Raw genomic sequence first — 13,304 nt, 5'->3', positions numbered from 1 at the left:
TGTAGCAGTTCTCCAATTCAACAGTTTCTTTTAGCAGACGCTTTTTTTGCCACAGGCAACCACAAGTAAAAATCAACGTCAACAATATCTTCTTCCTTTTTAACATTCCTGGTTGTTTTCTTGCCTTCGTCTGACTGGATATTTGGTTGGATTTAATCAAGCAACCAGCAAATTGGTTGCTTTAGATATTAGTGATCTTAAGGTTAAAAAAAACCAGTTATGACTGAGCTCAAATTTTTAAAACACAAAAGTCTGGGATAGTCCATTTTTAGTTTGCAAGCCTAGCATTGACTTAAATTCTTTAATGTTGAGCTAAAGCTGTATGTGTGAACTGGGTCCAACACTGTCACTTAGAGTCTGGATTTATACTAAACCACTGCAAAACTCAAACTCATCTGGGCTCCAGAGGGCTAAAATGGACCCAGACTGCAGAGAACAAATCCATCCAGGAGTATCTTTTCCCCGTCAAGAGCCCATTGAATCCCCCTTCAGAGGAAAACAAGTGTTGTTTGTTTTGAGTACAGTGCGGCCTTAAACCTCAGCTGTGGCTCTTCCACAAACACTCTTCATTTCAGGGCCACTCAGGCCGCACACTTTCACGCTCAATCCACCGAGCACTGAGACCCCTTAAGAGGTTTTCACCGACTCCTTCAGGGGTGCAGATTGATTTAGCCATATGGACCAATCCAGACTTTGCTCTGTGATTACACACAGCCAAGGTTGATCCTACGCTCAGACGTATAAATTATAGATCGCCCGTGGCCTTCTTCCTCCAGGGGAAATGTTTATGGCAGCGCTACATTTCCCCTCCCACTTTGCATAATAAGGTTATCAGGCGGTCAACTTTCGTGCAGCAGGAGCAGGAACCCCTATACAACATAATGAGCCCTCAGAACAACATCAGTGAGAATGGCCCTCAGCAGGAGATGAAAACAGCGGATGCACATGAAAGCAGAGACACCTGGAGATCATAACGCAGCAGCGTTAAAGTTTATGGCTGGATATGAGCAACGGGTGTGGAAAAAAACACCCCACCTTGCTGCAACCTTCACGTCAGGTCAGTGAGTTCACACGGGAGAGACGTATCTCCTCCTCAAAGTCTGTTTTTAGCAATCTGAAAACATCTTACACTGGCTTATTCACGCACCACTTGTTTACCTCGCTTCCACCACGACCACACATGAAACTTTCAGTCCTTCGAGCGCCTCGAGAACAGCGACCTACACGTCTAACACTGCTGTCTATTCATGCTGGGTTATTTGCCATGTTGAGGTACCTCCCCTGAGAACATGAACTGTACATAAAGAAGCCATAATCAAACCTAATTTTCTCAAACTGGATTTTAAATGAGTTCATTTCAGGCTGTGGTGATTTGCTACTTAGAGGACAGTGTGTTTTTCTGGGGCTTTAGGGGTGCAATGTTTCCCCCAGGGGTTACCAAGATGGCTGCTGGAGTATTGATGGCTCCTGCCTGAGCGACAGGCCGATTATTGTTATGGTTATCACACAAATCCTCAGGAAGTAGGTCTTCTATAGGGGTTTTGGGGCAATTACAACCAGACCAGAATAGGGGGGGGTGTTGTTGTTATTGAGGCACTTTGCCACAGGGGAGGGGGGTTTGTTGCTTTGAGATCCTAGAGGAGACAAAACAAAACAAAATAAAGAGCCTTCTGCATTTGGTATCGGTACTCAACGGTACCAATTTTTGGTTCTTTTGTGTGTTTATGTAGAAATAAAATTTAATTTGTTTAATAATAAAATCTCATAATGTTCAATATAACATTTTTATTCTTCATTATATAACCTTGCAATGCTGTGTTCAAGTCCAGTTTGCAAAATTCCCTACTCTTCCACTTTGTCACAGTCACAAGAATGTGTTTCGGTACCTAAATATGGTACCTTTTGATTCCAAGTAAATTAGTACTCAGTACGGCAGACAGAATTCAGTTGGTACCTTTAAAAGTACCTAATTTGGTACTTTAAAGAGGGGGTATTGTACGTTTTTTAAGGCTTTATTCTATCACTCTGAAACCCCTGCAGTAACTGTACATGATTTAAAGTTTTGACACTACACTAATATTTTAGAGAAACTCTATTTCAGTGTAATGAAATCGTAGCTTAAACTGCTGTCAGAATTCCCGACTTGTAAGTCCGGGTACCCACACTACCCCAGAGTTCCCAGCAGGAAATCCCAAGTTCAGGGGTACACAGTAATTAAACTCCTGTTGTATTTATTTTATTTTAGAATTTCTGGCTCGTGTTTGTGGCAATTAATCAGCCGTTTATTAGGGATGGGTATCGAATTAGGTACTTTTATGGGTACTGACCAAATTCTGTCAAAATTACCGGGTATAGATACATGTGAAATCAAAAGGTACCATGTTAAGGTACCTAAATGCATCCTTGTGACTGTGAGGGAGTGGAAGAGTAGGTGATTTTACATACTGGACATGAACACAGCATTTCAAGGTTATATGTTAAAGAACAAATGTGTTGGATTGAAAAAATGTACATATTTTATTATCAATCAAATTTATATTTTTTACCACATAAACACAAAAAAGTACCACAAATCGGTACCGTTGAGTACCGGTACCGATTGCCAGGTACTAGCATTGGTACCGTATATTTTCAAATGTGAAAGGTACCCACCCCTACCGTTTATATAGTATTATTCAATGTTTAAATACAGAAATACTGCTTTTACAGCAAGCTTTTCCGACTTGGCAACTGGAACGCTGAACTTGGAGGTGATGTCATTCCCACTCAGACTTCCCGGTTCCGAGTACAAATGGAACACAGCATCAGTGTTCTAGAACCAGCCCCTTCAATGTGTCATGAACCAGTTAGGAGATCTTTATGTGATGACATCATCATTACAGCAAGTCTCATTAAGATCTCGTGAAGATCTCATGTTGGTCTTGTGCTTTTCTTAGGAAAGGCTGTTTTGTTCAGTTTACAGAAAGATTCAGGGATTTCTACAACATATAAATGTGCAACAGTTTGAAAATCTGCACCTTTAGTGTTTTTCGTTTGCAAAATGGGAAAACATGATATCCCCTCTTTAAAGGTTTACAGGAAAAAAGGGCACTCCAGTGATAGAAACTTCATGTTAGTTTTGACTTCTTGCTGTGCCAACGCAGCTTGTAAATCAGTGGAACGACTCCAGAATGAACCCTCTGGCCCTCACTAGGTCCTGTTTCAAGTTTCTGACCTCACTGCCCCAGCATGCTGAGTTGCACCGCAACACCACAAAACTCTGCACAGAAACCTCTGCAGGCTAAAGCCCCACTTTCAGCTACTGTGCCCCCGCTTTACCCACAATCCCCAGATGCCATACCAGGTTACCAGCGCGGATAGATGGGAGACAGCTGTGTGCGTTTTGTCTTCACATGTATCCGAGATAGAAAACCCACTGAGCCACCCAGCTTTAAGAAACAGTCGGTCTAATCTCTGGCTCCCATGTGTACCCATTTCCCTCTTGTTTTTTTTCCCAGCTCCTCAACTTCCCATCTCTTCATCCATCTCTACCATCTGTACCCCCCTCCCTGTATCTGGGCCCACACTCAGGGACACAATGCCTCCACAGCACTGGATCTAGCCTGAGGTTAATTTCACATGTGGTATGTGTTAGCCAGAGGAGCACACACACACACACACACACACACACACACACACACACACACACACACACACACACATCCAAGGAACTAAACACAAGAAACTATCTGTGACGCATCCGAGGTTTGCTGTCCCTTGAAGAGACACGCACAAAAACAAGCTCCGTGAAAGTATTCTTAAGCAAGGATCAGCTCAGCGATCCCACCAAACTGGCACTCGTCTCGGACTCTGGTGAGTCTGGCTCAGCGTTTGTAAACACAAAGTTTCTGTAATAGAGGGTTAGAGCAGGCCAAAGTCCCCTGAGCTGACAGAAACATTTTGAGGGCTTAGCTTCCAGATAAGAGGGGTTTTGTTGAGAAAAATCATTTTGGTTTTGAAAATTTGTCGAATAAGCCTCTAATTGGGCACAGTATCCGAAGCAGATAAAGTGAATTTTGAAATCCAGGAATTCATACTCCGAGGTCCGGAAACTGGCCCAGACTTCATGATCCGCTATCCTCAGTGTTCCCTCCACACAACAGGTGATCAGAGAATAAACACTATACATGTTTACAGATAATTTACAATGACTCTTAACACATGAAAATACGGGAAGATAATCTTTGGAGACATCAGATAATCAGGCCTCCAAGTTAAAGTCTGATTCTGTCTGATTCTATTGTGTTTCATTTTTCCTCTTGTATTGTATCATTATGTATGGCGTGGGGTTGATTTGCTGATATTGTAGCTTGCTATTTTGTGTTCTATCATGTTTTATCATTCAGTATCATATCAATTTGCATCATGTAATTTCCTTCAATAATGTATCATATCATATCATATCATATCATATCAAATAGTATCATATCATATCATATCATTTATCATATCATGTCATATCAAATAGTATCATATCATATCATATCATTTATCATATCTTTGATGTGTCCTATCATGTAATATCCTACTATATAATTTCAGTTTGTTTCTAATCATTTTACATATAGTGTCATTTTCCATATTATCCTATGGTATCATTTATATAATATCATATCATATTATATCATATCAAATCATATCATATCATATCATATCAAAACCTATCATTTCATATCATATCATATCATATCATTTATCATATCATATCATATCATATCATATCAAAACCTATCATTTCATATCATATCATATCATATCACATCATGTCATGTCATATCATGTCATGTCATGTCATGTCATGTCAAACCCTATCATATCATATCATATCATGTCATGTCATGTCATATGATGTCATGTCATGTCGTGTCATGTCATATCATATGATATCATATCATATCATATCATATCAAACCCTATCATATCCTATCCTATCATATCATATCATATCATATCATATCATATCATATCATATCATATCATTTCATATCATGTCATATCATGTTATGTCATGTCATGTCATATCATATTGTATCATTTCCTTTCTTGCTGTGTCCTATCATGTTATATCCTCCCACATCATTTCAGGTTGTTTTAAATCATATCATACAATATAATTTTCTATCTTATACTATCCTATCTCATCAGTTTTTATCATATCATATTGTATCATACCGTACCATGAAATTTCCTATCGTAAGCGTCATATTTATTTAATTTCTTATCCTTTTCCGTTCTGATTCATTTAGTGTTCCTTTGTATCATGATGTTTATCACCTTATCAATATCATAAATTGTCTTGCTGTGTGCGTTTTCAAAACAATGCTGTTCTCTGAAGTTTTGTACAAAGACAATTTCGTCGGGAGACAAGAGAATGTACTCTATCCTATCTTTCTGTTCTGCCCAAATTTACCTCTGCAATAATTTTCAGTGGTGAAACGTCTTTTTATTTGTCAGATTTTTAACCCATTGTAATGGAAAATGTCGAACACTGGGTCTGCTGTGTCTCTTCTACATCAACTGTGACACAAGAATCAAACAGACCCAGCAAAGAAGATGAAGACAGGCAGTGCTCCTCCTGTGTATAGACAGTCCGTCTGATCAATCCGCCTTCTTGTATTTCACTTCCCGGAGGAGTCGGCTGTAACACACCAGATAATGAGGCTGGAATCTACTAATTTCTCTGCCTGCTCCTCTCTAACATATTCACTGTAGGGCGGATAAATCCCAGCTCATGAACCTCCTGACCTCCTCTACGACGGCGATAATGGTCTGGTATCAACCAACAGCAATCAATAGTGGCCCCTATAAAACGTTACTATGCATTTAAAGCCCCACAGCATCACCGTGCTCAACATATGGGCACTCATTGACTAAATGGATCTCTGGCCTCGCTCTGCTGTCAATCAAAAGGCGAGCACTTAATTCACTGAGGAGGAGCCTGAGGCCTTTCCAGACAGCACTGATGGTTTTCTTACGGATGCTGCATCACAACAAGCGAGGGTCTGCCCTGCTTGTTGTGTTAGATAAAGAAGCAGGGGGTTTAAAAGCGCAAACTGTTTATGCAGAGGAAATATCCGACGGCAGGGTTGGAGCTTCAAACGGAGGAGAGACCTTGTGGCACCAATTTGAGACTTTCTGGCTTCTTCTTCCTGCTCCCTCCTCTCTGAGTTTGTTAGCACACAGTCCCTGCACGCTGTGCCACCAGGCAGCCGCTGACCCTCGAGACAATAATTACCGCCTAATTAGGGAGATGAGCAGTGCTTAAGAGCAGCTTAACGTTTAATCGGGCAGAGCGGCGAGCCACCGCGGAGATCAGATCTCATTGGTCGGAGCCGCCGGCCGAGAATCTCGTGGGGGGAAAAACCCTCTGAAGAGTCAGTTTTAATCTCACACACAAAAGCACACACACACACACACACACATCTCCTCGTGTCAACTCAGATTTAAGAGTTCTGGTGAGGTTTCCCAAGGTTTAAAGTTAGGCAGCGGCTGAGTTTTGCTCAGAAACGATCAGCTGGGTTTGTTTTGTGGCGCTAAAAAGTGTGAAAAATTACATCATGATAATCCGCAGAAACACAAACTGAGAACAGATTTACAGCGAAGGAAAAAGGGTTCCCATTGAGGTTTGTGGATTAGATCAAATTATTTGGAAACAGATGTTGCTTCTAAGCATTTCAGATGAATGCAGAAAAATAATTTCATGGAGCTTTAGTGTGCTGAATGAGGTCAAAAAGCCTTTTAGACCACAACTAAATGTTCTTTAGCATACATCTTGGAAATGTCTCGCCAAAATTTTAGGAAAAAAATATCAAATTCAATCACAGAAAACATTAATAAGGATAAATAAGAAAGAGGGTGCATTTCATTGAATGCTAATTGCTGAAATGCTGAACCCTAACCTTTAACCCTAACCTCTTCTGCAAGTGGCACACACCAGTCCTATTTATAGCCTCGGAACCCCTTATGACATCATCAACTGTGTGGTTTCCATGGTAATAGAACATCTCCATCTCCATAGAACAAAAAAAGGGGGGAAAATGAATTTTTAAAAAAGTAAAGAAAGAAATGTGAAAGGTAGAAGTAAAATTCTCCTAAACATGCTGAACAGTTTTAAATCCAAACTGTGAAAATCAGTGAAGATTTGTAGGAGGAGTTGTTAGCCAAGAAAAAAAAATGTATGGATGAATAAGAAGTTTATTAAAGAGATGGGAAGATTTTGTCAATACTGATGCCCTTAACAATCCGATTCTTTATCGATTCCCTTATCAATTCCTGTTGTGATTTTCTTGGTACAAAAAGTATCTTTACAGGTTTTCTGTGTCAACAACAAATAATTGAGTTTATACTGTAAGTGAATACAATGTAAGTGGTCCCTGAGTCTGAATATTTCTGGGCATAATTATACAGAAACAGGTAAAAATTGCACACAATGTGAAGTTGATGTACTGTGTTGAAATATATTAATAATTGAAATAGGCCATCTAGTGTCTCAGAGTGGTTATAGCAATCGTTTAAGTTGTTTGGAACCTTTCTGTAGTTATGAAGTCAGCCATGAGCCTTTCAATTGCCTGTTAGCTTTTGACATTTTGAAGAGTTGATGTGATATGTTTCTGTGATGAAAGTTGAAATTCTATTCTGAAGCTGAAGTTATACTGATGTATGCTAACTGCTAGCATATCAATGCAGTTTCTCATATACCTTAGCATCAAGCTTGCGTTTTTTTGTTATTTTGGTAAATAAGGTGATTTATACCATTTCGACTGTACTCAATCTGAATCTCCTGAGAGAGAGTAATGTACATTTCTTTATGAAGTCAGTTCTTCAGGAAAGCTTCAAGCTGAAAATCCTGAATCAGAGTTTTCTTGGGAAACGTTATCTAACTGCTAAGCTAAGATAGCTGAAGCAGACAAGTCGATTTAAGACCTGGCAGCTCCGGCACAACGTAAAGAATTGATAAGGGAATCGTTCAGCACAAAGGCTAATGATAGCGATGAATTGAAACATTTCTTATCGCTTCTCAACAGGAACTGGTTTTCGATTCCCATCCCTATTAAAGTCACAAGAGTTCTATATGTTGTAAATTCTGTGTGGTCAGTATTTCATCAAATTAAGTAGATGTTTATGTTTTAGAGCCTGGATAGTGTTCTTGTACCTCTGCAGCTGCTGTTCCCTCTAACCCCCTCCACACAAACACACTCACACTCTAACAGTCAAACTCTGCTGTAGTGTTTTCTTTCTAGGTCAGCACCAGCTCCGTACGGTCTTCCAGGCAGACAACGATCGCTGGCTTCACCTCAGCCCAGTTTCATCGAGGTTAAGCCCTTACACACTCCACTGACTCGTAATAGCTGAGCAAATAGCCGCCCTCCAGCTTGATACTGTACTCGCCGGCGGACGGGTCTTACCGGACTCAGCTGAATAAATAACTTGGGATTCTAATATCGCTCCACGCGGCAGCTGGCCCGTGTTTGTGTAGTTACCGCCAGCTCGTGAAGGGGGGTCTGTAAGGTAGTGGACGGCCCCCTGGGCAGCTTTAGGTGGGTTTCCCAGGCTCAGACTGGAAACATGGACGTGTATGGTAATGTTTTCCCACTAAATACACGAACCTTGTATCAAACGATAACGTTAAATCCAGCTGCTGGGAACTCTTTCCCCTCTGCAGTGGCTGACAGGTATCAGATTCAAGAAGTGGTCCTCTCCTCTGGAAACTATGTGAGAAAGAAAGAGTAGCATCTCTGGGGTTACACTTTGCCCTGCTCACTGTCTGCAGGCTGTGAATTCCTCTATTCCCACCGTTGGATGCTGGACTGTACGGACACTTGAGTGGAGTAGTGTCAGTTGAGTGTGAGACTGGAAATAAAGCAAGGGAGGGTCCAATCAACACAGTCACTCAAGACGTGAAACTGTGCTGCACATACCAGAGGAGGGTTATTACAGACAGGAATCCTCTCAGCGTACAGTGTGTGTACATTCAAACTATTTTCACACAAGCAGATTTAGGCAGCACTTGACCGTGACCCCACAGCCCACTCCTCTCTTACAAAACTCTGTGCAAACAGGCCGGGATGATGCATGTGTGCGTGCATGTGTGGCCTCATTTCATGTGCGAGCAGAGACTGTACAGCACATACCGCAAGAAAATGCCAGCGCGAGAGTTTACACAGCAGCCGGCCGCAGCCTTTTGTCACTGTCAGAGAGGCTGATTTACAGGAGAAACACAACACTGAGAGCAACAAAGGAGGGAGATGAGAGGTGGACGGGATCTGTGGGGTATGATGAAGATGGACAAACTCCTGGCAGGTTGTCCTGTAGCCTCTAAGAGTTGTTTGGATAGCAATACAAGAGCAAGAGGTGCCCTCAAATCTGCATAAAACATGGTGTCTGTAACATAACTTTTCAGCCACAGAAATAATTTTATAGTCTTTATACAAACAGAAACCTACAGAAATGTTATCAACAAACATTGTTTTGGATTCAAAAGAAGAACTCTCTGGTTAGTTACTGTGTAACTTTGCAAACAACAACGTTTTGGGTGCTAGCTTAATTCAAGCTAGCAAAGTCAACCGCTGGCATTCTTCAACAAACTACTCAGGACTTTGATTTTCAATCACCATATTGTTGATTGAAAAGGATAAAATTACAAACTTAAGCACTGCAACTCTTCTTGGAAGTCAGAGTGAGCAACTTAGCCAAGCTAACACTGGTGTTAGCTTAATTAGTTACTAATAACAAACAACGTTTAAGAGCGGGAAAATTAAACCTTCAGGTTATTTACTGTGAAACATTAGCTAACACTAACAGAGTGTTGCCAGCAGAATGTAACATTTGTTTTAGCTAGCAAAAGGTAAGCCATGTAAGCGGTTTGATATTAAACAAGGAATTTGTCTTACTCTTTCAAAAGTAATTAGCCTAGCTTGAACCAACAATACTTAAACTTGTTACAAGGTAGTCTGTTTTTTAAAAGGGGAGTTAGCCAAGCTATTACTAGCGTTAGCTTCCTCTGTTGACACTTTCAAGCACTGCTGAAGAGTGGAGAATTATTGAATAACAACTGAGTACATTTTGCCTTGCCAGCAAAATGTAGCAATTTTTCAAGCTAGCAAAACACAAGTTCCACTGTCCTTCAATCTAAAGTATTACTGCTGTTTTCCTTTAATTTTAGTGAAAGCAAATTAAATGGAAATAATTACAACATAGAGTTAGCTTTTTAAGGGGGCAGTTAGCATAGCTTAAGTTGATGCAAAGTGCTCTACTTGCCTCTAGGTTATGATTCTTCTTGTACTCCAAGGAATGAAATGTTAGCATTTTAAAACATTCAAAGTGTCTTTTATTTTCTCAATCTGCACATTATTCAAACTTTGAAAAAACTTTTTGGTTTTAAAACACAGTATAGTAATTTCTGTTGGCTCACTTTAACATCTGTCAAGTCACTTTCACAAAGAAACTCACTAAATACATTCAAACACACGAACCATGTTGTGATACAGCAACAGGAGGGAGCCAAAAATCTTGGCACCAACTCCCAAACTCTGCTAGTTCCCCCTTGATGCAGTTTTCAATCAGTCCAATCTGTCAGCACCATGAAAAAAATGGCTCTCCGTATAACATGAACGTATGAGAATATACTAGTATATTTCATAATCAGTGGGTCATGTGGGAGAAGCACCTTGACCCTTACAGCTTCTTTGAGAGTAAAGATTGCATCACATGTCCCTTATGGCCAGGCTGGTCCCCCACTGTGTGGGAAAGGAGGGGTCAACAGGTGATTCAGAGTCGCTTTGCTCAGGACTCTGACAGCTGTGTTTACCCAGCGTCTGATAGACACCATCTGAGAAAATTGGTGATTTTATTTTGGAGGGGTGGGAGTTTTTGGAAGCAGAGTGAAAAGCTGAGCTGCTTACTCATTGCCAATCAAATGCACATGGATGTTTGAGCAGTGAAGCAGTCAGGTTTGGGGCTACTTTGGGGACCTTTCCTCTCCTTCTGGGATCAATGTCTGATGTAATATTGCAGTGTCAGCAGGAAAGCAGGCAGAGTAAACATGAGGACAGGGTGTGTTTGAGCAGTTGACTGGTTTGGAAATAGCTCGCACACAGCTGAGGCCCCAGAAGAGAGAAACTTAGCAAAGTCTGGAGGAGAACTGGGAGCAAATATCTTGAGCTGACACCAATATGATAAGGGCTGGTGGGGAGGATAAGCTCCAAAGGGGCAGCTTCAAGGCGCATGTTTACACACAGAGGCCCGTCAGGGGTCGTTTGTAAACAACTTTAACCTGTTTTAAGCGTCACATTCACCACCATGCACCTTTACACTCTGATTTTCTCAAACAAAGCAGATAAAGTGCATCCACACAGACACAAACTCGTTTTTTAAAACAACCCTGCATGAAACATGTCCAGATCTGCAGTGCGCTTCTCCTGCCACGTTTCTGCTCCCGTGCAGGAGCCTCATACAGTATTGAGTGTGTGCATGCATGCATGAGAGCGTGCACGTGTGAGTGTGTGTATCTGTGTGTGTGTGTATGTTTTTTAAAACACTCCTGCTTACTTTTGCACTGCAGCTCCACCATGGCCTGGAACCACTCGTCCTGGTCCGCCTCGTTCTCCGCGGCGATGGCGAAACTCTCGGCCCGGGTGTAGAGCACGATCATGTGCTTGTTCTTGGAGTCAGCCCGCTTGTTGATGTTGAAGCAGGTCTCCAGAGCCACGGCTTTCTTCGGGACGGGGGCCTTGCCGCGGAATTTCTTCTCGCTCTCGTAGTACTCCAGACGGGCCGGGCCGCGCTCCGAGGCGGCGCGGAGCACGAAGTACCGCCGGTGCATGGACTTCTGCTTGCGGAGGTATCCGCTCTTCCGCACGTCCTCGCAGCTCTGCGGCTCAGCTTGACCCTCCATGACACCCAGTGTCTTATCTACACCCCACTAAAACAAACGCAGCTTAAACTGTGTCTTCTGTGATATTTGTGCAAGTTTAGAGAGGTAATTCAAACATGCCCGGACTCCGTTCCCCTCCCTCTCTCCCACATCAACGCAGGCATGTGAGAGGGGAGGCAGGGGCGGTTCGGGTTGCTTCTACCGCGAGTCACGGAGGTTACACCAAAAACAGTTCCCAGCTGCAGCTCTGATCAGTTTTCCTCCTCTTTTCGGTTGTTTTCCTCTCTTTCAAACGGCCCAGCGCAAGTTTCCCAGCCGCACACAAGCGAGCACATGCGGTGCAGCTCCCCCTACTCCTCACTACAACTACTACTACTCGTGCTGCTGGTGTCTGAGCGCTTTAATCCCATTTACTGCACATCACAGAGGACAGAGCCCGTCCTGCTGCACGCTGGCTGCCTTCGTGAGTCAGTCCGGCCCCCACAGACCCGTCCCGTACGGCTCGGCTCTGGTCCTTGCTGCTGTAGTGTGGAGAGGAGCAGAGCAGCTACCGTGGAGGAGCAGGACTGTCACTCAGCGCCGTGCTGTGGAGCTGTGCGCGTTCACGGACACCAGTCCGAGCACGGAAATCAGAGTGTCAAATTCAACTAAGCAGAATTTTTTTTGTTTTGTTTTGCTTTTATGCTACCTTCATTGCCAAATTATGCAAATATAGAATTACAGTATTTCACAATGAAGGTATTAAGCGGTTATTAGCTACTTAAAACGGGAAAAGACCGGATAACACAAATTTGTAACTTGATTATAATTCTAAAATTCCTTGATAACAAAAAAGATATGATGACGCCTGCTCCAATAAATAAAAAATAACTTATGCTAATTTCTCATCTTTCAAACATACAACAAGCATATATACTATTAGAGTACTCAGTTGTTATTCAAAAAAAAAAAAAAAAAAAAAAAAAAAAAAAAAAAAACAATAAAAATGTTAATACATTTTAATATATGTATAATAAATTGCTTTACATTTAAATCCATTTCATATTTACTTCTTTTAATAGATTTTTACTAGCTTGCTTATAAAGACCTTGTATTCCTATTATGGTTTTTTTTTTTCTAGTACTTTCTTGTCCTTTCCTGTGGTCCCCAGGGTCTTAGTCTATGTTGATTAGATTTTGTGCTGTCTGGGTTCTCTTGTTCTGCCATTGTGTTTGTTTTTGTATTTGCCTTAAGGTTTGTATTGCACTGTTCAACTGCTGTCTTATTTTATTTCATATTGTTCTAGGACTTCTGCTGTTAACCACTTTGCAAACTAATGATTTTAAAGATGCTATTTAATCAATTTACTATTATGAAATATAAAAGCCCTTTTCATAGCAGTTTTCCCTGCTAA

The 13,304-nt window shown here is 41.5% G+C and overlaps 1 protein-coding gene across 1 annotated transcript in view; it reads right to left on the bottom strand.

The window, feature by feature from the left end:
- The window catches only part of LOC141784174 (insulin receptor substrate 1-B), a 67,621-nt gene extending 55,135 nt beyond the window's left edge, over window positions 1–12,486 (bottom strand). Inside the window, exon 1 of the mRNA XM_074661910.1 lies at window positions 11,587–12,486. Within this exon, the coding sequence (XP_074518011.1) occupies window positions 11,587–11,932 (346 nt within the window). The 5' untranslated portion in view covers window positions 11,933–12,486. The remainder of the gene's footprint in view (window positions 1–11,586) is intronic.
- Window positions 12,487–13,304: the final 818 nt, after the last annotated feature.

Source organism: Halichoeres trimaculatus, unplaced genomic scaffold (genome assembly GCF_033239565.1).
Source record: "Halichoeres trimaculatus isolate MK-OKI-2021-1 unplaced genomic scaffold, fHalTri1.1 fHalTri1_scaffold_22, whole genome shotgun sequence".
NCBI lineage: Eukaryota > Metazoa > Chordata > Actinopteri > Labriformes > Labridae > Halichoeres > Halichoeres trimaculatus.
This window is presented reverse-complemented; position numbering and strand designations above follow the sequence as displayed.